The sequence below is a fragment of the Pseudophryne corroboree genome, chromosome 8 (genome assembly GCF_028390025.1).
Source record: "Pseudophryne corroboree isolate aPseCor3 chromosome 8, aPseCor3.hap2, whole genome shotgun sequence".
Classification (NCBI taxonomy): domain Eukaryota; kingdom Metazoa; phylum Chordata; class Amphibia; order Anura; family Myobatrachidae; genus Pseudophryne; species Pseudophryne corroboree.
Window position 1 is genome coordinate 435023010 of NC_086451.1, and position 21988 is coordinate 435044997.

General features: G+C 47.4%; 1 protein-coding gene across 2 annotated transcripts in view; it reads left to right on the forward strand.

Moving 5' to 3' along the window:
• The window catches only part of LOC134949451 (flotillin-1-like), a 91425-nt gene that overhangs the window by 63111 nt on the left and 6326 nt on the right, over positions 1–21988 (forward strand). For both annotated transcript variants that reach the window (XM_063938022.1, XM_063938023.1), the window contains exons 5-12: positions 598–741; positions 1383–1502; positions 1604–1699; positions 2447–2599; positions 2673–2854; positions 7558–7603; positions 7736–7873; positions 16136–16300. In XM_063938022.1, the coding sequence (XP_063794092.1) occupies positions 598–741; positions 1383–1502; positions 1604–1699; positions 2447–2599; positions 2673–2854; positions 7558–7603; positions 7736–7873; positions 16136–16300 (1044 nt within the window). The remainder of the gene's footprint in view (positions 1–597; positions 742–1382; positions 1503–1603; positions 1700–2446; positions 2600–2672; positions 2855–7557; positions 7604–7735; positions 7874–16135; positions 16301–21988) is intronic.

The window sequence follows — 21988 nt, forward strand, 5'->3', positions numbered from 1 at the left end:
ACTACTCAGAAATGTTGGTCACAGTCATTTTTGGAGTTGGCAGCTGCCCAAACAGGTCAGACTTTTTATTGTTGATGCAATTAACCCTTTAGTCTTAATTTTGGTGTCCAGACCATGTGGTCTTCTGAATGTAGCGCGTAATCGGCACTGTTTTTTGTTCCTCTCTCAATGATGGAGAAGATACCTCCATGGTTTCCAGGCCTACTCTATATTGATGTTAGTTGGTGTCACTGGAGTATACCTGGCTAAAGAGGGGGCATCTCAGGCCAGAATATGAGCCAATCTCATGATGCTTGCGTTCACTTTCTAGATGCCCTCTACCACCAGGTACATTCTGCTGCTGCCGAGTTTCCTGACCAATCGCTATCAGTAGGGCTCATTTATACAGTAATATTTCTCTATAAAAACGCCAGGTATACTGTACTGACAAGTTCCTGAAACTGTTTCTTCCAGACTGAATACTGCTATTAGCTGTTTTTTTATGAATCAGTGGTTTTGAAATCTAGTTTTAGCTTTAAAGAACATTTTTTTTTTTTGTCACTTGATTGAGAGCTTTCATCATAATATCCACCCGCCCAATCTATCACACTCTTGCAGGTAAAAATTCAGGGCCAGAATAAGGAGATGCTGGCAGCTGCTTGCCAGATGTTCCTTGGTAAAGCAGATAATGAGGTGCAGCACATTGCCCTCGAGACCTTGGAGGGTCACCAGCGTGCCATCATGGCTCACATGACGGTGGAGGTAAGGCTGTACGTCTGGTGTTGTGTCTTATGACAATGTTAGATTTATTTAGGAAGTCTGGCAGTAGCGTGGCTGCATAATTTATTTCATTCATTTTACTCAAGTGACATGGACATCCTTCTATTGAGAAGTAATGTTGTCACTTATAACCATAAAGTATAGTATACTGATGTCACGCCCATAAAATATAGCTTCAGTCTGGAGTATAGTGATGTCACTTGTGTCGCGCTCGTTTGGAAAATGTTGTAATGTAAAACTGTCAATGAAGCTAACACACCTGAATATGAGCATCGACTAATTTAAGAAACTTTGGGTGCAGCTAACTGATACATGTGCATTATAATAATGTAGCCCACTCACATGAAATAAGGATATTATAAGTCACCTGGGAGGTCTCTCACCAGTACAGAGCACTCAGCCTGTGGCCTTGCATTTCTATATGATCACCAAGCTCCTAGATGACTCACCAGAATTCCCAAACAGCCTGAACCTCGCAGGCTGTTACATATTGTCCCTGATGTCCTTATATTTTAGGGCACAGATTTCTCAGTATATTATTAATATACTTCTTGTAAGATCCATAATAGGTTCTTCTTTGATTCTTTCCCAATGTCTTCACCTTCTCCCTTTCTCCTGGCCAGGAGATCTATAAGGACCGGCAGAAGTTTTCAGAGCAGGTTTTCAAAGTGGCCTCTTCTGACCTTGTGAATATGGGGATCAGTGTTGTAAGCTACACCTTGAAGGACATCCATGATGATCAGGTAAAAATTAAGAGATTAGGGGATCTGCAGAAGAAGGATGGGGTGGATTTATTGAGGTAGGAGTCATATTCATCCAGTTGTCAATGTCTTTTGACTTCTAGGGTTACCTGCTCTCCCTGGGTAAAGCCAGGACTGCTCAGGTGCAAAAAGATGCTAGGATTGGCGAGGCCGTGGCCAAGAGAGACGCTGGAATTAAGGTGATTGAAACGTGGACTTGTTACTGATGTCTGGAGAAGTCCATACTACTAGCAAAGATAGTAACATGACTTGTACAGAATAGGACTGAATGTTGCTTGTTCATGCACTGTTATTATGTGATCTGGCTGGGAGGATATTAGAGAAAGAGAGGAAGTATTAGAAAGGAGGGTAGTTGAAAGTCATACAAGCGACGTGACCTCAGCAGACAAAAAGGTAAGAGCACACTGTGGGCCTGTTTCAGTGGTTGCGATGGCATCAGACACATGCATCCAATGTTTTCAGTCTGCTCATGTATCCCGATGGTTAACGCTCTGAGATGCAGATCCATGCAATTTCAGTGGCTGTTTCTGGGTGGTAACTAGGTGGGATGGCTAGCCAGATGCAGGCAGAGCCAGACGCAATTGTACAGACACCAGCGACCATGTCCAGATGGCGATTCTGTGCCTCCATAGAGTTGGTGGAACCTCAGATGGTGTAACCGATGGAACAGCAACGCAGCCAATAGTCATCTCAGTAGGTCAATCATTGGCCGTAGCATTGGCATAATGACAGAGTAGCAGCTGTGGCAAAAGATGCAGTCGCTACTGTAATAGCGTCCATCTCTAGTTCAAGCCCGGTTCTTCACAGTGGACTGATTGGAGAAAATGCTGTTTTGGAATTAGCTACATCCACTCCCGTTCTTCAAGCAGGAGTGCCTGATCTTTCGGTATTGTTGGTGTAAATGGTAACACATTGCTGTGTTGCAGGAGGCAGAGGCCCTACAGATGAAAGTGTCCGCTCAGTACATCAGTGAAGTAGAGATGGCGAAAGCTCAGAGAGACTTTGAACTGAAGCAGGCCATTTATGACCTGGAGGTGAACAGCAGGAAGGCAGAGAGTGACCTGGCCTATCAGTTACAGGTACAGCCATCACTACCCAGAGCTAATCCACCACAGGAGACATTTGGTTGACCTGTGGCTTCCTGATTTTTAGGTAGCTAAGACAAAGCAAAAGATTGAGGAGCAGAAGGTCCAAGTTCAGGTGGTGGAGAGGGGCCAGCAGGTCATGCTACAGGAGCAAGAAATTAGCCGTAGGGAGAAGGAACTAGAGGCCAGAATCAAGAAACCGGCAGATGCAGAGCGCTACCGACTGGAGAAGCTTGCTGAGGCGGAGAGGTTTGCTATGTAGTCCTTATACTATCCCTTTCTCATTTTCTGTTATGCAATCTGTGTTTATTAAGACAATAAAGAGAGCACCATTACATATAGTTAACATAGATACAGTATAAACAGGTTAAAAAAAAAAAAAAGGTATAAGATCTGATTATAAAAGACATAAGGAGGTACCAGAGAACATAATAAACAGTAATAATCATACTGACTGTGATGCTAGAAAATAAGAAATAAACAACTACAGTGTAAGATATTGATAGAAGAGGAGGGAGAAAAGGCAGTAGAGATTTGAATAGAAGTATGGGTGGATGGATAGCGTACATGGGGAAATGAGAAGGGAAGAAAGTGGAAAGGAGGCGAGTCTCTGCCTTAGGTAAAAGGGGGTAAATGTCAACTGATGAGGAACCTATAGGATCAATCAAGGGAGTTTTACTAAAGATAGGAGGTTTTATGGATGGGCTGAAGGAGATGAAAGGGCTGGTTCTGGGGGTAGAGAACTATCGCCAAAGGGGGAGGTATGTAATGGGATTTATAATCCTCTGATTCCTTGAATCTCAACCAGTCATGCCATATTACATTAAAATCAGAGTTTTTAAACAAATGATGCGGTCAGGTCCTCTAGATTCTCTTAAACCACTGAGAGGTGGAGGTAGGAGATGTGGATCTCCAAAGGCCGGGGATGGCTACTCTGGCTGTGTTCATAAGGTGTCTAATCTGTGACTTTTGTGTAAAGAGATGATAAATTGTCTTAATTGGAGATATAGGGCCTAATTCAGCATGGATCACAAAAGCAAAATCTTTCTCTAATGGGTAAAATCATGTGCAGTGCAGGTGGGGCAAATGCAACATGTGCAGAGAGAGTTAGATTTGGGTGGGTTATTTTGTTTCTGTGCAGGGTAAATACTGGCTGCCTTAATTTTACACTGCAATTTTCATTTCAGTTTTGAACACACCCCACCCAAATCTAACTCTCTCTGCACATGTTGTCTCTGGCCCACCTGCAGTGCACATGGTTTTGACCATTAAAGAAAGATATTGCTTTTGCGATCCAAGATGAATTAGGCTCATAGTCTGAAGGATTGTGAGGGAAGGTCAAGAGAGCATTTGAGATGCATAAATGAACGGACTCTATTAGAATCAATCCAAAGAAGGCTAACAAGGTATTAGCATGTATAAAGCGGGGAATTGATGCAAGCAATGAGAGTGTTATAATCCCATTATATAAATCCCTAGTGAGGCCACATCTTGAATACTGTGCACAATTTTTGGCACCATACTACAAAAAGGATATTTTGGAACTAGAAAAGGTTCAGAGGCGGGCGATTAAACTAATTAAGGGAACGGAGACGTTGGAATACGAAAAAGGCTTGCAAGGCTTGGCATGTTTACACTGGAAAAGGAGACTAAAAGGGGACACGATCTACATTTACAAATATATAAGGGGACAATATACAGAGCTTGCGGGGATCTGTTTTTGGTAAGATCAACACAGAGGACACATGGACACCCACTTAGGTTAGAGGAGAGGAGATTTTGCACTCAGAGACGTAAAGGTTTCTTCACAGTAAGGACAATACGTGTTTGAAAGAGCATTAATGTCGAACTCGGTCAACACTTTTAAAAATTGGCTTGATAAGTACCTAATGGATAAGGATATACAGGGTTATGGTGCGTAGTCACACACTATAGTTATTTAAAGAAACAAAAAAAGAGGAATACACACAACGGCCGACATTAGCAACAGACTAAATTAGTCCTACAAATAATACAGCGTAGGAGACCACAAATAGGTTGAACTCAATGGCAAATTGTCTTTTTTCAACCTCAAAAACTGTTACTATGGGGGTCATTCCGATCCGATCGCTCGCCGCAGTTTATCGCAGCGCAACGATCCGGTGGGAACTGAGCGTGCGCCGGCGCATGCCGGACGGCTGAAGGGCGTCATTCCCTAGTGATTGCCTCTGCCTGATTGACAGGCAGAGGCTATCGCTGGGTGGGAGGGGGTGGCACGGCGGCGTTTGGCCACCGTTTTGGGGGCGCAGTCCGGCCAACGCAGGCGTGGCTGGACCGTGCGGGGGGCGGGCCGCAGCGGCTGCGTGACGTCACACGCAGCCGCTGCGACCAGGGGCAGCGACGAGCAACTCCCGGCCAGCCGCAGGAGCTGCGCTGGCTGGGAGTTAATCGACAAGTACAAAAGCATCACCACTGTGCGATGCTTTTGAACTTGTGCGGGGAGGGCCGAACAGAAATGCGGGGCGGGCTAGCCCTGTGCTGGGCGTCCCCCCGCATGTCTGGGAACATGATCGTAGCTGTGCTAAATTTAGCACAGCTACGATCAACTCGGAATGATCCCCTATGTAATCTACCTATTGGCTGAGAAGGGGTACACCAGGGGTAGCCAACCCTGGTCCTCGAGAGCTAACAGTGCATGTTTTCCAGGTCTCCTTACAGAGTCCACCTGTGGATCTTTTAAAATGTGACAGAAATAACTGCACATGTGCACCTGCCAGGTGAGCTGGAAAACGTCAACTGTTGGTAGCTCTTGAGGACCAGGGTTGGCTACCACTGGGGTACACCATCAGGAGACCAAGATGAGAGATGCTTTGGGGAATCCCTGGTGGTAGTCAGTGTTGGACACTCTGGGTGTGAGTAGGGACATGTCAGGGGCAAATTGAGAGACATGCTTGAGTTTCTTCCAACATTGCAGCGTAGGGTCAGTTGTGGGATATCTGAGCCTAGGGATCTTGAGTAACCATGGCAACATGTGGGAAGAGACACTAGCAGATTGTTCCTCAATAGGGGGCCATTGTAAGGGAAGATAAACGAGACACCTCAACCACTAGTGCCAAATGTACTGATTGGCTCAACTGAGGAAGTGTGGTAGCTGGAGACCAGGACAGGCCAAATGATGACCACTTGTGAAAATTGGATTTCAGTGTGGCCAACAATGGCAGAAAATTAAGTTGAAACAAGTGATGCCAAGATAATGAAATTAAAGGGTGCCATTTTAAATGGTACACCGCCTTAACACTCTCAGTTAGGAGCACTGGTGTGGAAACATTTAAGGCTACAGACTCCATGGAATTAATTTTGAAATCTGAAAGGTGACTTAAGCCCCATACACAAGGGGGAGATGTGTGCTGAGTGATGGGGGGGGAACGCTCATTTCACCCAGCAGTGAAGTGAGCGACCTGACTAGATTGCGATGCGCGGCTATCGCTGTGGGGCATACACGCGGAGAGATCCGCTCTTAATTTCTAAGCATTCTACTCGGATTGCTTAGAATTTAAGCACGGATCTCTCCGGGTATACCCCCCTTAAATCTATGAAACTCTGCCAGTAGATCTGGGAGTGAGATCAAAGGATTAGAGAATGAGGCGAGTAGATAATCTGTGAAAAGAGAGAGTTTGTGATATTTCTCCCCAATTCAAACCCTTTGATGTCAGTGTTTGCCCTGATTGCTCTCACCAAAGCTTCTATACACTGGACAAAAAGTAGGTGGGAAAGGGGGCACCATTGTCTAATACCTTCAAATAGCAAAAGATTTAGAGAGGGCACCACTGACTATGATCCTGCCTGAGGGAGAACTATAAAAGGAAAGAATTCTGTGGAAACAATGAGGAACCAGGCCCATATACTCCAGGACACCAAACACAAGGGATCTGGACACCATACCAGTGATCGGGATGCTGGCAGTCGGAATGCCGAAACTGGTAGGAAGACCGGCACCGGATCCCTGACATAGATCAAAATCCCGGCACGTGAATCCTGACTGCTGGCATTCATATTGTAAGTGTGCCAGGCTGGATTAGGGTCAGGCTGTGGGTGGTGGGTTAGGTTTAGGCACTACCCGAGGGGATTAGGGTTAGGCTGCAGGGGAGGAGGGTTAGGTTTAGGCTGCGGGGAGGGAGGGTTCCCCGCCTTTACATGATCAGATCTTTTGTCCCTCTTCTGTAAACAAATACCACCTGATCCCGATGGACCAAACATGGAAGAATGGTGCTTAAATGATCGTCGAGCAGTTTGGCAAAAGTTTAAAGTCCACATTTAAAAGCGAGAATTGTCTAGAGCTCAAGCAGTGGGTCAGGTCCTTGCCCTTCTTAGGAATTTCAGAAATGTGAGCCTCAAGTGATTGTGGAGAAAAGTGTCTTCAGCCGTTACCACATTGCATGGTTTTAGAAAGAGGCAGATGGGAGGTATGAAAGGTCTTGTAGTAGTAACCACATGGGAACCCATCAGAACCTGGGTTCTTTCTACTAGGGGTAGAAGACAGAGCCGTCGCCAACTCTTTGATAGTGGAAAGGCACCTCTAGGTATTGAGAAACCTCTTCGGTGAGCCGAGGGTAGTTCATTGGTAAAAGGTAACTTGTAACCTCATCCTGAAAATAGCCCACGCCTGACGGGGAAGGATTTTTCCGCAGGATATATATAGGTTTGTGGGGGGCTCGGCGCCTGTGGGAGAGCTGGTAGCAGACATTCAGGGGTACTTCATATAGAGGGTGGAAAGCCAGTTGATTGTGGATCTCATCGGCACTCAAGAGGAAGCCAGTGTGCAGAAAGGTCCCCAAGATGGCGCTGGCAGCTGCTGGCTGGGAGAAAGGAACCTCTCATTTTCTAATCACCCATGTATCTACATCCTACCACTCTGCCTTACTCCTCTCATCACTTCTCGCCTTCCATCCTCTAATCTGCTTTATGTCTTGCAGAATGAAGCTCATCACTGCAGCTGAGGCACAAGCAGAGTCCATCAGGGTTAGTAAACGCCACATCTATGTATCTTACTCTTCTGCAATAACATGGCCATATTAGAGTGTAAGCTGCAAATAATGAGGCCAGCGAGCTGCGTTCTAGGCGTATTTACACCTGTATTCTCTCTCTCCTCAGGTAAAGGGAGAAGCTGAGGCGTACGCAATTGAAGTCCGAGCTCGCGCTGATGCCAAGCAGATGTATAAAAAGGCGGAGGCCTTCGAGGAGTACAAGGAAGCCGCAATAGTGGACATGTTGCTGAAGAAGCTGCCTGAGGTAACTCCTACCGGGCTGGATGAACCAGATTTTTTTTTTTGTTTCTCCCTCTAATGTGATTTATTTCCTCTTCTAGTTTTAGTCACATGATCACAGCTGGCTTTTTAGGTGACAGTCAAAGTGGGATGTTGCAGAATGTACACAGGTTCTCCAGACCCTTTTCATGTATATACTGTGTGTGTGGCGGGATGGGCTTACTATACCACCCCACTCCACAATGCTTTACAGGATTTGGTTGTTGATCAGCAATTGATGCCGGCTACTGGTACCGCTTGCTAAGATCACCCACTCACAGGCTTTGAGTGTTATTTGCACACCAATGTGGTGGTCCAGTTTTAGGAGGGGCAATTGTTGCGTGACTGGCACCTGGAACATCTTGGGCAATGTGTAACTGCTGCAGCACCTCTTTGCTGGTTTGTCAGGCAGAATCCTTCCTGACCGCTTACTGAAGATCAGGACCGATGGGTAACTGGTGGAGCGATAATGTGGCACGCCTGGGGGTTGGTGGTCATCGCTCAAATTGGCTAAAATAGCTGTTGACATAAGTCAATACCATCAGAAGGTTCCCCCTTACATGTATGCCGCAAGAAGTGCCCCTCCACATTATTTTTATGCTCTGCGGTGTGAGTATATAACAATAAATAGGGCCTTTATTTAGAGTCAGACGGAAACATGATTTGGATTTTGTTGGGCCGCGAGTTGCATGCATTTATTTTTTAATACGCTTGCGTATGTTTTCTTAACTCTGTAAATGGCCTGTGACTGCGTACAACTAAGGGGCCAGGATCAGGGACTTGAATGGGCTGGCAGTGGGAGCGATGACACAGATGAAGTACAATCAGGGTGTGGTGTAGACTGTATCCGTTCACATGGTCGACCATGTTATGGTCGACATTGAAAGGTCGACATGGACACATGGTCGACACATGAAAAGGTCGACATGAGTTTTTTAACTTTTTTTTCTTTTGGGGAACTTTTCCATACTTTACGATCCACGTGGACTACGATTGGAACGGTAATCTGTGCCGAGCGAAGCGGTAGCGGAGCGAAGGCACCATGCCCGAAGCATGGCGAGCGAAGGCACCATGCCCAAAGCATGGCGAGCAAAGCGAGCCATGCGAGGGGACGCGGTGCACTAATTGGGGTTCCCAACTCACTTTATGCAAAAAAAGACACAAAAAAAAAGAAGTTAAACTCATGTCGACCTTTTCATGTGTCGACCTTTCATGTGTTGACCATTTTCATGTGTCGACCAGGTCAATGTCGACCAATAGTGGTCGACCTAATGACTGTCGACCATAACATGGTCGACCATTCATACCGGAACCGGTGTAGACATGCAGGGCTGCCAGGAGGTACTGAGGAGGGACCTGGTCAAATATGGAGAGTCATGGCCACGCCCCCTCAAAAATGCAAAAATAGTTTTCCCAGTATCCGCATCCTATTGGCCAGATCGTGAAGTGCATCTCACCTGAAAAATACTTAAATTAAGCAGCAAGGCCTATTAGGAATGGCTATTTGCCTTAGAATATATCTAGGTCTACCTTATGTATGGTTAAATGTGCTTCCTATGTCTTCCGTTTAACACTGATATAAGTTAGACAAGCGCACTAAGCTCAGGGTGAGCAGAGAGGAACGATGTGGCTGAATAGTGAACGATATAGTTCAGGGAAACAAAATCACGGCCATCTTGTTGCGCCGCCCACCGAAAGTCCAAAGATGCAGAGCTAGTTGTATTATCGCTTGGAAAGTGATAAAATGGAGAGTGAAAAAGTACCAGCCAATCAGCTCCTAACTGCCATTTTTCAAACACAGCCTGTGACATGGCAGTTAGGATCTGATTGGCTGCTACTTTTTCACTCTCCATTTTATTACTTTCCAAGCGATGATGCATCTAGCCCTTAATGTTTAATTTATTTACTTTTCTCTAACGTCCTAAGTGGATGCTGGGGACTCCGTAAGGACCATGGGGAATAGCGGCTCCGCAGGAGACTGGGGACATCTAAAGAAAGCTTTAGGACTATCTGGTGTGCACTGGCTCCTCCCCCTATGACCCTCCTCCAAGCCTCAGTTAGATCTCTGTGCCCGAACGAGAAGGGTGCACACTAGGGGCTCTCCTGAGCTTCTTAGTGAAAGTTTTAGATTAGGTTTTTTATTTTCAGTGAGACCTGCTGGCAACAGGCTCACTGCATCGAAGGACTAAGGGGAGAAGAAGCGAACTCACCTGCGTGCAGAGTGGATTGGGCTTCTTAGGCTACTGGACATTAGCTCCAGAGGGACGATCACAGGCCCAGCTTGGATGGGTCCCAGAGCCGCGCCGCCGGCCCCCTTACAGAGCCAGAAGGCAGAAGAGGTCCGGAAAATCGGCGGCAGAAGACGTCCTGTCTTCAACAAGGTAGCGCACAGCACTGCAGCTGTGCGCCATTCCTCTCAGCACACTTCACACTTCGGTCACTGAGGGTGCAGGGCGCTGGGGGGGGGGGCGCCCTGAGACGCAATAAAAACACCTTGGATGGCAAAAAAAATGCATCACATATAGCTTCTGGGCTATATGGATGCATTTAACCCCTGCCAGAATCCATAAAAAAGCAGGAGAAAAGTCCGCGAAAAAGGGGCGGAGCCTATCTCCTCAGCACACTGGCGCCATTTTCCCCACACAGCTCCGTTGGAGGGAAGCTCCCTGTCTCTCCCCTGCAGTCACTACACTACAGAAAGGGTTAAAAAAAGAGAGGGGGGCACTAATTAGGCGCAGTATTAACTATACAGCAGCTATAAGGGGAAAAACACTTATATAAGGTTATCCCTGTATATATATAGCGCTCTGGTGTGTGCTGGCAAACTCTCCCTCTGTCTCCCCAAAGGGCTAGTGGGGTCCTGTCCTCTATCAGAGCATTCCCTGTGTGTGTGCTGTATGTCGGTGCTTTTGTGTCGACATGTATGAGGAGAAAAATGATGTGGAGACGGAGCAGATTGCCTGTAATAGTGATGTCACCCCCTAGGGGGTCGACACCTGAGTGGATGAACTGTTGGAAGGAATACGTGACAGTGTCAGCTCTGTATAAAAGACAGTGGTTGACATGAGACAGCCGGCTACTCAGCTTGTGCCTGTCCAGACGTCTCATAGGCCGTCAGGGGCTCTAAAGCGCCCGTTACCTCAGATGGCAGATATAGACGCCGACACGGATACTGACTCCAGTGTCGACGGTGAAGAGACGAATGTGACTTCCAGTAGGGCCACACGTTACATGATTGAGGCAATGAAAAATGTTTTACACATTTCTGATAATACGAGTACCACCAAAAAAGGGGTATTATGTTCGGTGAGGAAAAACTACCTGTAGTTTTCCTGAATCTGAGAAATTAAATGAGGTGTGTGATGATGCGTGGGTTTCCCCCGATAACAACGGATAATTTCTAAAATGTTATTGGCATTATATCCTTTCCCGCCAGAGGTTAGGGTGCGTTGGGAAACACCCCCTAGGGGGGATAAAGCGCTCACACGCTTGTAAGGGCTCTAGCTTCGCCTGAGATGGCCGCCCTTAAGGATCCTGCTGATAGAAAGCAGGAGGGTATCCTAAAAGGTATTTACACACATACTGGTGTTATACTGCGACCAGCAATCGCCTCAGCCTGGATGTGCAGTGCTGGGTTGGCGTGGTCGGATTCCCTGACTGAAAATATTGATACCCTAGATAGGGACAGTATATTTTTGCCTATAGAGCATTTAAAAGATGCATTTTTATATATGCGTGATGCACAGCGGAATATTTGCCGACTGGCATCAAGTCTAAGCGCGTTGTCCATTTCTACCAGTAGAGGGTTATGGACACGTCAGTGGTCAGGTGATGCGTATTCCAAACGGCATTTGGAAGTATTGCTTTATTAAGGGAGGAGTTATTTGGGGTCGGTCTTTCAGACCTGGTGGCCACGGCAACAGCTGGGAATTCCACGTTTGTACCCCAGGTCGCCTCTCAACATGAGAAGACGCCGTATTATCAGGCGCAGTCTTTTCGTGGACAAGCGGGCAAAAGGTTCCTCATTTCTGCCCCGTGACAGAGGGAGAGGAAAAAGGCTGCAGAAATCAGCCAGTTCCCAGGAACAGAAACCCTCTCCCGCCTCTGCCAAGCCCTCAGTATACGCTGGGGCTTTACAAGCAGAATCAGGCACGGTGGGGGGCCCGTCTCAATGAATTTCAGCGCGCAGTGGGCTCACTCGCAAGTAGACCCCTGGATCCTTCAGGTGATATCTCAGGGGTACAAATTAGAATTCGAGACGTCTCCCCCTCGCCGTTTCCTAAAGTCGGCTTTACCGATGTCTCCTTCTGACAGGGAGACAGTTTTGGAAGCCATTCACAAGCTGTATTCCCAGCAGGTGATAATCAAGATACCCCTCCTGCAACAGGGAACGGGGTATTATTCCACACTGTTGTGGTACCGAAGCCGGACGGCTCGGTGAGACCGATTCTAAATCTAAAATCTTTGAACACTTACGTACAGAGGTTCAAATTCAAGATTGAGTCACTCAGAGCAGTGATTGCGAACCTGGAAGAAGGGGACTACATGATGTCTCGGGACATCAAGGATGCTTACCTTCATGTCAAAATTTACCCTTCTCACCAAGGGTACCTCAGGTTTATGGTACAGAACTGTCACTATCAGTTCAGACGCTGCCGTATGGATGGTACACGGCACCCCGGGTCTTTACCAAGGTAATGGCCGAAATGATGATATTCCTTCGAAGGAAGTGAATTTTAGTTATCCCTTCCTTGGACAATTCCCTGATAAGGGTAAGATCCAGGGAACAGTTGGAGGTCGGTGTAGCACTATCTCAGGTAGTGTTGCGGCAGCACGATTGGATTCTCAATATTCCAAAATCGCACCTGGTTCCGACGACGTGTCTTCTGTTCCTAGGGATGATCCTGGACACAGTCCAGAAAAAGGTGTTTCTCCCGGAGGAGAAAGCCAGTGAGTTATCCGAGCTAGTCAGGAACTTCCTAAAACCGAGCCAAGTCTCAGTGCATCAATGCACAAGGGTTCTGGGTAAAATGGTGGCTTCCTACGAAGCAATCCCATTCGGCAGATTCCACGCAAGAACTTTCCAGTGGGACCTGCTGGACAAATGGTCCGGATCGCATCTTCAGATGCATCAGCGGATAACCCTGTCACCAAGGACAAGGGTGTCCCTCCTGTGGTGGTTGCAGAGTGCTCATCTTCTAGAGGGCCGCAGATTAGGCATTCAGGACTGGGTCCTGGTGACCACGGATGCCAGCCTGCGAGGCTGGGGAGCTGTCACACAGGGAAGGAATATCCAGGGCTTATGGTCAAGCCTGGAGACATCACTTCACATAAATATCCTGAAGCTAAGGGACATTTACAATGCTCTAAGCTTAGCAAGACCTCTGCTTCAAGGTCAGCCGGTGTTGATCCAGTCGGACAACATCACGGCAGTCACCCACGTAAACAGACAGGGTGGCACAAGAAGCAGGAGGGCAATGGCAGAAGCTGCAAGGATTCTTCGCTGGGCGGAAAATCATGTGATAGCACTGTCAGCAGTATTCATTCCGGGAGTGGACAACTGGGAAGCAGACTTCCTCAGCACGACCTCCACCCGGGAGAGTGGGGACTTCACCCAGAAGTCTTCCACATGATTAAAAACTCGACAGGTATTGCGCCAGGTCCAGGGACCCTCAGGCAATAAGCTGTAGACGCTCTGGTAACACCGTGGGTGTACCAGTCAGGGTATGTGTTCCCTCCTCTGCCTCTCATACCCAAGGTACAGAGATTGATAAGATGGAGAGGAGTAAGCACTATATTCGTGGTTCCGGATTGGCCAAGAAGGACTTGGTAACCGGAACTTCAAGAGATGCTCACGGAGGATCCGTGGCCTCTACCTCTAAGAAGGGACCTGCTCCAGCAAGGACCCTGTCTGTTCCAAGACTTACCGCGGCTGCGTTTGACGGCATGGCGGTTGAACGCCGGATCCTGAAGGAAAAAAGGCCTTCCGGATGAAGTCATCCCTATCCTGATCAAAGCCAGGAAGGATGTAACCGCAAAAAAACATTATCACCGCAATTGGCGAAAATATGTTGCGTGGTGCGAGGCCAGTAAGGCCCGACAGAGGAAATTCAACTGGGTCGATTCCTACATTTCCTGCAAACAGGAGTGTCTATGGGCCTGAAATTGGGGTCCATTAAGGTTCAAATTTCGGCCCTGTCAATTTTCTTCCAAAAAGAACTAGCTTCAGTCCCTGAAGTTCAGACGTTTGTAAAAGGGGTACTGCATATACAGCCTCCTTTTGTGCCTCCAGTGGCACTTTGGGATCTCAATGTAGTTTGGGTTCCAAAAGTCTCATTGGTTTGAACCACTTAAATCTGTGGAGTTAAAATATCTCACATGGAAAGTGGTCATGCTGTTGGCCCTGGCCTGGGCCAGGCGCGTGTCAGAATTGGCGGCTTTATCCTGAAAAAGCCCTTATCTGATTTTCCATTCGGACAGGGCGGAATTGAGGACTCGTCCTCAATTTCTCCCTAGGTGGTTTCAGCGTCTCACCTGAACCAACCTATTGGTGGTGCCTGCGGCTACTAGGGACTTGGAGGCCTCCAAGTTGCTAGACGTTGTCAGTGCCCTGAAAATATATGTTTCCAGGACGGCTGGAGTCAGGAAATCTGACTCGCTGTTTATCCTGTGTGCACCCAACAAGCTGGGTGCTCCTGCTTCTAAGCAGACTATTGCTCGTTGGATTTGTAGTACAATTCAGCTTGCACATTCTGTGGCAGGCCTGCCACAGCCAAGAATCTGTAAATGCCCACTCCACAAGGAAGGTGGGCTCATCTTGGGCGGCTGCCCGAGGGGTCTCGGCTTTACAACTTTGCCGAGCAGCTACTTGGTCAGGAGCAAATACGTTTGTAAAATGCTACAAAATTGATATCCTGGCTGAGGAGGACCTGGAGTTCTCTCATTTGGTGCTGCAGAGTCATCCGCACTCTCCCGCCCGTTTGGGAGCTTTGGTATAATCCCCATGGTCCTTACGGAGTCCCCAGCATCCACTTAGGACGTTAGAGAAAATAAGAATTTACTTACCGATAATTCTATTTCTCATAGTCCGTAGTGGATGCTGGGCGCCCATCCCAAGTGCGGATTGTCTGCAATACTTGTACATAGTTATTGTTACAAAAATCGGGTTATTATTGTTGTGAGCCATCTTTCAGAGGCTCCTCTGTTATCATGCTGTTAACTGGGTTCAGATCACAGGTTATACGGTGTGATTGGTGTGGCTGGTATGAGTCTTACCCGGGATTCAAAATCCTTCCTTATTGTGTACGCTCGTCCGGGCACAGTATCCTAACTGAGGCTTGGAGGAGGGTCATAGGGGGAGGAGCCAGTGCACACCAGATAGTCCTAAAGCTTTCTTTAGATGTGCCCAGTCTCCTGCGGAGCCGCTATTCCCCATGGTCCTTACAGAGTCCCCAGCATCCACTACGGACTATGAGAAATAGAATTATCTGTAAGTAAATTCTTATTTTTTTTGTTGAAAATATGAGTTGCAGTTCTGTTTACTTGCAACTCTGAATAAGGGGCCCAGTTCAGTATGGAACACATCTACGGTGCATGCTGAAGCCCTTCTGCAGTGTGCGCACGTGCAGAAGCCACACTGCGCGTACGCACACGGTGAGATGCGACGGCATCTCGCATATGCCAACGCCTCTGCCTGATTGACAGGCCAAGGCGTTCGCTGGGGCAGGAGGAGGCATCGATGCAGCGTTTAGGGGGCGACGTTGTGGTGTTGAGGGGGGCGTGGTCCGGACAACGCAGGAGTGTCTGGACCGTTTGCGGGGCACAGGCTGCGGTGGCTGCGTGACGTCACATGCAGCCGCTGCGACCCGAAACTTGGTGGGTTGCCATCTGCTTTTGCAGTAAGGCTGCACAGGGAGAGGGATACACTTATTAGCACTGCAGAGTGAAACGTTCGCACGTGAGTACAGAGGGGGGGGGGGGGGGGAACAGACATGGGGAAAGGACTTGCTCTGTGCTGATGTGAAGGGTTGCAGCTACAACTACAACCCCTGCCGAATCAGGGCCTAGGCCCGTAGTTTTTATCCTAAGCTGTCACACTGCATTTCTGTAACACGTTCACGGCCCGAGTCTTCTCCACAGTCCCCACCGCCACATCTATGTGTTTGTGCTGCAGGCCCACTATAACTAATGGGCTAATGGCTGTGTGCCTCCTGCTGTCCCCATGGTGACACTGCATTTTCTGTTCCAGGTCGCAGAGGCGATTAGCAAGCCTCTAACCCAGGTGAATAAGATAAAAATGGTGTCCAGTGGTGGGAACGAGGTTGGAGCCGCCAAGATGACAGGAGAAATTCTGGATATCCTCAGTCGCCTTCCAGACACGCTGGAGAAGCTGACTGGCGTTAACATCAACCAGGTAAGTTGCTGCGCATATTGGGGGTCATTCCAAGTTGATCGTTTGCTAGCTACTTTTTGCAGCGCTGCTATCAGATAGTTGCCGCCTATAGGGGAGTGTGTTTTCACTTTGCAAGTGTGCAAACGCTTGTGCAGCCGAGCAGTACAAAAAAGTTTTGTGCAGTTTCTGAGTAGCTCTGGACTTACTCAGCCGCTGCGATCACTTCAGCCTGTCCGGTCCCGAAATTGACGTCAGACACCCGCCCTGCAAACGCTTGGACACGCCTGCGTTTTTCCAACCACTCCCAGAAAACGGTCAGTTGCCACCCACAAACACCCTCTTCCTGTCAATCACCTTGCAATCGCCCGTGCGAATGGATTCTTCGTTAAACCCATCGCTCAGCAACGATCCGCTTTGTACCCGTACGACGCTCATGCGCATTGCGGTGCATATGCATGCGCAGTTTTGTCCTGATCGAACTGCAGCGAAAAAAACCTAGCATGCGATCAGATCGGAATGACCCTCATTGTTCAAGTAAAAATAACACTACAAGCGAAACCTCTCCCGTATTTAGGGGGTCATTCTGACCTGATCGATCGCTGCAGTTTCTCGCAGCACAGTGATCGGGTCAGAACTGCACATGCGCCGGTGCCCCAGTGCGCCGGCGCATGCCAGCCGTCGCTGCCTAGCGAACGCCTCTAAGGCAGAGGTGGTCGCTTGGTGGGAGGGGGCTGGACGGCGGCGTTAAGTCGCCTTTTAGGGGGTGTGGTCCGGCCAACGCAGGCGTGTCCGGACCGTTGGGGGGGCTGGCTGCGGTGGCTGCGTGACGTCACATGCAGCTGCTGCGGGCCGGGGAGCGACGAGTAGCTCCCGGCCAGCACGCTAAAGCTGCGCTGGTCGGGAGCTACTCTTGAAGTGCGAAGGCATCGCCGCTGTGCGATGCCTTTGCACTTCTGCGGGGGGGGTGCGGCACTGACATGCGGGGCGGACTAGCCCTGTGCTGGGCGTCCCCCCGCATGTCAGTGTGAATGATCGTAGCTGTGCTAAATTTAGCACAGCTACGATCAACTCGGAATGCCCCCTTAGTCATCCATCTATCTCAGTGTCTAGAATCCCTTTATTTCCGCAACATGCTCCCAGTTATTAATCAGTCCTGTCAGACGAAATACAAAGCTGAGACAACCGTCTTATAATACCTAGTTTCCCCAGACTCCTCCACCCATTGCAGATGTCGCCAGAGGCGGATTGGCCATAGGGTGTACAGGGAAGATTCCCGGTGGGCCGACGCACCCGTGAGGCCTGTTCAGTTTGAGGACATGTGGTCCTATTTATAGACATAATCAATAAGATGCAAAATAATTTGCATATATGAAAATTACTTTGCCACTTAGCCTGTGATTGCAGATGATCTAGTGTATGCTCTGTCTGCCTGCTTGGCTGACATATAAGATTGAGTGAATAGTGATTGGGATACGGTTGGTGTAATAAGCAAGAAAATATATCTTTCTAAAGAATGATATAGTTTTCTAAATTCTGAAGGTGTATCATATAATGTGCTCATAATATTTAATTTTATTTCTATTTAACTTCCCCCTTCATGCTGGACATGCCCACTATCTGGAAAGTCTTGGGGGGAGGGTGCTGCTGCCATGGCCCATGGCTAGACCTTACACCTCTGGTGCTGCCCAAGTGGGGCCACTAGTACAAATTTTTCCAGGGCCGCTTTTTGTTCCCAATCCGCCCCTGGATGTCGCCCATAGTTCTGACACAACGTGATGATAACCTTCTTCACTCTGAATATTGCATCTTTATTTGGAATCACAGCACCCCAGAATCAGTCTCCACAAACTACAACAAGCTCCAGCCAACGGCGGTATCAGCTTTCCCGACTTCACTCTTTATAGCTTGGCCAGTACCCTACACATCATAAGTGACTGACTTCATTCTGGGTATGGATCACAGGGTTAACCCTAATTAGGTTGACAGTCATAAGGTCGGCCACTATTGGTCGCCATGTGGAAGGTCGGCATGGTTAAATGGTCGACACTGGAAGCCGCCTACAGGGACAACATGTCGACATGCTAAATAGTCGACACACAAAAAGTCGACACCAATTTTTATTTTACTCTTTTTTTTTTTTTTTTTTATCGTTTTCGCCGTCAAAGCACGTTGACCCCCAATTACTGTACCGCGTCTCCTCGCATGGGTCGCTTTGCGCGCCATGTTTCGGGTAAGGTGCCTCGCTTCACTACCGCTGCGCTCAGCACAGGTTACTATTCCCAATCGTAGTCCACATAAATGGTAAAGTACAGTATGAAAAAAATCCAAAACAAGCTGTTGACCATATATGTGTCGACCCATATGTGTGTCGACCTTTTGAACATGTCAATCCTAAGTGCCGTCGACCTTTTACATGTCAACCTGATGACCATGTCGACCTTTTGTTCATGGTGACCTAATGCATGTTGACAATTAGTGGTCGACCTATTGACCTAATTAAGGTCGACCAATCATCCGGATACCCTTCATACTACAATATTTACACAAACACAACAGTGGATCAGTTTTCCTATCATATGGGTTCATCCCATTTCTCCATGCACACAAATCTGAACTACCTCCTGAAACTGTAGAGAACCCCCTCCTATTGTCATCCTGGATCACATGGAAAGCAGTTTACAAAAAATTGGGCCTTTACGCTTTTCAGTCCCTGTTTTTACCCCTTTTATGCAGTGTAGCGTTATACCCATTTTATCTGGGATACACGGGGCATTACTTCCCTCCATTCATTAGTCAGCATTTCTAGACGTCAGGCAAGTGGCACTGTGGAAACCCGTCACCTTCCCCCTACACATTCCCCCTCAACAAGCGGCCCATTAAAGCCGTTCTGTCACTGGCAGAGCAGTAACTAGACCTTTTGGTGCCCTGTGCCAGAAAGAGAATTGCCCCCACACACATGCATTGTTCCAATAGGGACATAAGGCGCATGCCCTCGTGGGAAAGGGGCATGACAAAATTGATCTCAGCGAAAGGCCTTGATATGGGTATGGGACTCGGGATCGACAGTGTCTAGGTCAACACACATTAGTGTCTAGGTCAACACACCTGTTGGTCGACAGTGAGTAGGTCGACACATGAAATAGGTAGACACGAACAAGGTCGATATGGAAAAAGGTCAACATGAGTTTTTAATGTTTTTGGGTGTCATTTTCTTCGTGAAGTGACCGGGAACCCCAATTAGTGCACCGTATCCCCTCGCAAGGTGCCTCGCTCCGCTACTGCTCTGCACAGGTTCCCGTTCCCAGTTGTAGTCCACGTGGATTGTAAAGTATGAAAAAGTTAAAAAAACGAAAGAAGAAAAAAAACGCAAATAACTCATGTCAACCTTTTTCCGTGTCGACCTAATGACTGTGTCGACCAATGGGTATCGACCTAATGGGTGTCGACCTAGACTCCAGATACCCTTGATATGATGCCCCTCTGCACATGTGTTTTTATATATATGTGTGTGTGTGTGTGTGTGTGTGTGTGTGTGTGTGTGTGTGTGTGTGTGTATATGTATATGTGTGTATATATATATATATATATATATAAAACAAAGAATATCCTAGTGCGCTAGTAAATACATAACTGTATTCTTTTTTGGGGACATTTCCTGGTGAGAGGGTTCGTTCTAGGGTACTTCATATTGACCTTATCAAGGTAGATCCTTGTCATACAGAATACCGATTGGCCCCATTGGGTGAACCTACCTCAAAATAGTTCATGTACTAAATCTACAGATATGTATTTACTAGCGCAGTAGGATATTCTTTGTTTTTTGTGTGTTATTTTCAGGTTCCCACTAAGAGGGGTTCCATCCCAACTGCCTCTCTATTTGTAGCGCAAATTAGGAATATATAATATATGTATGTATGTATGTATGTATGTATGTATGTATATACATATATATTATACACAGACATTTATAGAATGCTGCAAGAAAATGGATTTGGACACAGATCCTATTTACTCTTTATTCCACATTCATGCACTTAACTTGAAAGCTTGTTGTTATTCAGTTACAATACCAGTTATTAAATAACACATTTCAATATGCTGCCATACCCAGGATTCAGACCCATAACCTGTTGCATTCCAGTCAAACACCTTACTCCTTGAGCTTAATGATTCTACATAAAAACTATGATATTTCTAACAATATGAAGCTACTTGTACTTTGTAAAAAAAATAATCAGCATTGCAATTGAGCAAATCTGTATAGTGTGCAGCCACACATCCAATCCCTTGCAGCCACACACTACATAGATCTTCTTGGTTATATCAGCATCTTGAAATGTAATAAAGGACAGTGTGACTGAATAACAAAGAGCTCTCAAGTTAAGTTCATGAATGTTGTATAGGTATTAGCGACAAAAGTGGTGGGGAAGGAAGACAGGGGCGGTCAGGAGATGCTGAGCTCGAAATAGGGGGAAGCTACAAGTGAAAGTAATTAAATTAGATAATTGACAAGTGCCGCCAACATCGCCGCCTATCCTGCAGTGCTATGCACACTCCGCACCAACCTAGTTAGGCCCTGGTCACTGGTACTTTTTCTCAGTCGGATTGGTTCAACCCTCTTGACTCCATGGCCCTCATTCCGAGTTGTTCGCTCGCCGCTAATTTTAGCAGAATTGCTAATAGGCTAAAACCCGGCAGTTCTGCGTATGCATCTCAGGGCGCACGCGCTAAGCAAATTTACACAAAACTATGCTATTTTACTCACAGGTGAACGAAGCCTTTCAATCGCTCTGATGATTGACAGGAAGTGGGTGTTTCGGGGCAGAAACTGGCCGTTTTCAGGGAGTGTGCTAAAAAAACGCAGGCCTGCCAGGTAAAAACGCAGGTGTGGCTGGAGAAACGGAGGAGTGGCTGGTCGGACGCTGGGCGTGTTTGTGACGTCAAACCAGGAACTAAACGGACTGAGGTGATCGCAATCTAGGAGTAGGTCTGGAGCTACTCAGAAACTGCAAGGAAATTTCTTTTGTTAGCAATTCTGCTAATATTAGCAGAATTGCTAATCTTTCGTTAGCAATTGCTAATCTTTCGTTAGCAATTGCGCTATGCTAAGATACACTCCCATAGGGCGGTGGCTGTGTTTGCATTTCTGCTAAAAGTAGCTAGCAAGCGAACAACTCGGAATGAGGTCCCATGTTATCTACTCCATTTTACCACTGGTTAGGCTATCTTCATACACTACAGTGCCTCAGTGTTGTGCTTAGCCATGTCACACTCAAAACTGGACTTTCCCACTGGTTAGAAGTCTCCCTCATCTTTCCCTTGACCAAAGGCACTTCCTTACGCCAGCTCTATACTCCCTGCCAGCTGTTACCGGGAGATGCTCCTGAATAATTTTCATAGAGGCTTTCTATCTCCCCACCGCTATTTCCTTATTGGAGTGACTGGGCCTAGTGTTTGTGTTGGAGTATAGTGCGCACTCAGTACCTTGTCTCCTGTGCATACATTACACTGGGTGCGCATCCTCTAGTGTTTACCCTCTAGTGCTGGAGCATCAGGGAGGCGGAGACTGATGACACCGTTCCTCCTGCAGTGAAGAGACGGTTCCTCCTGTAGCGTGTGTCGCACTGCCTGAGCAGGACGGAGAGCAGTGAGCAGTGTGTGTTCCTTCCAACAAGGGTCAGTCTGCACGGGCGTGCAACCTTCTATCCC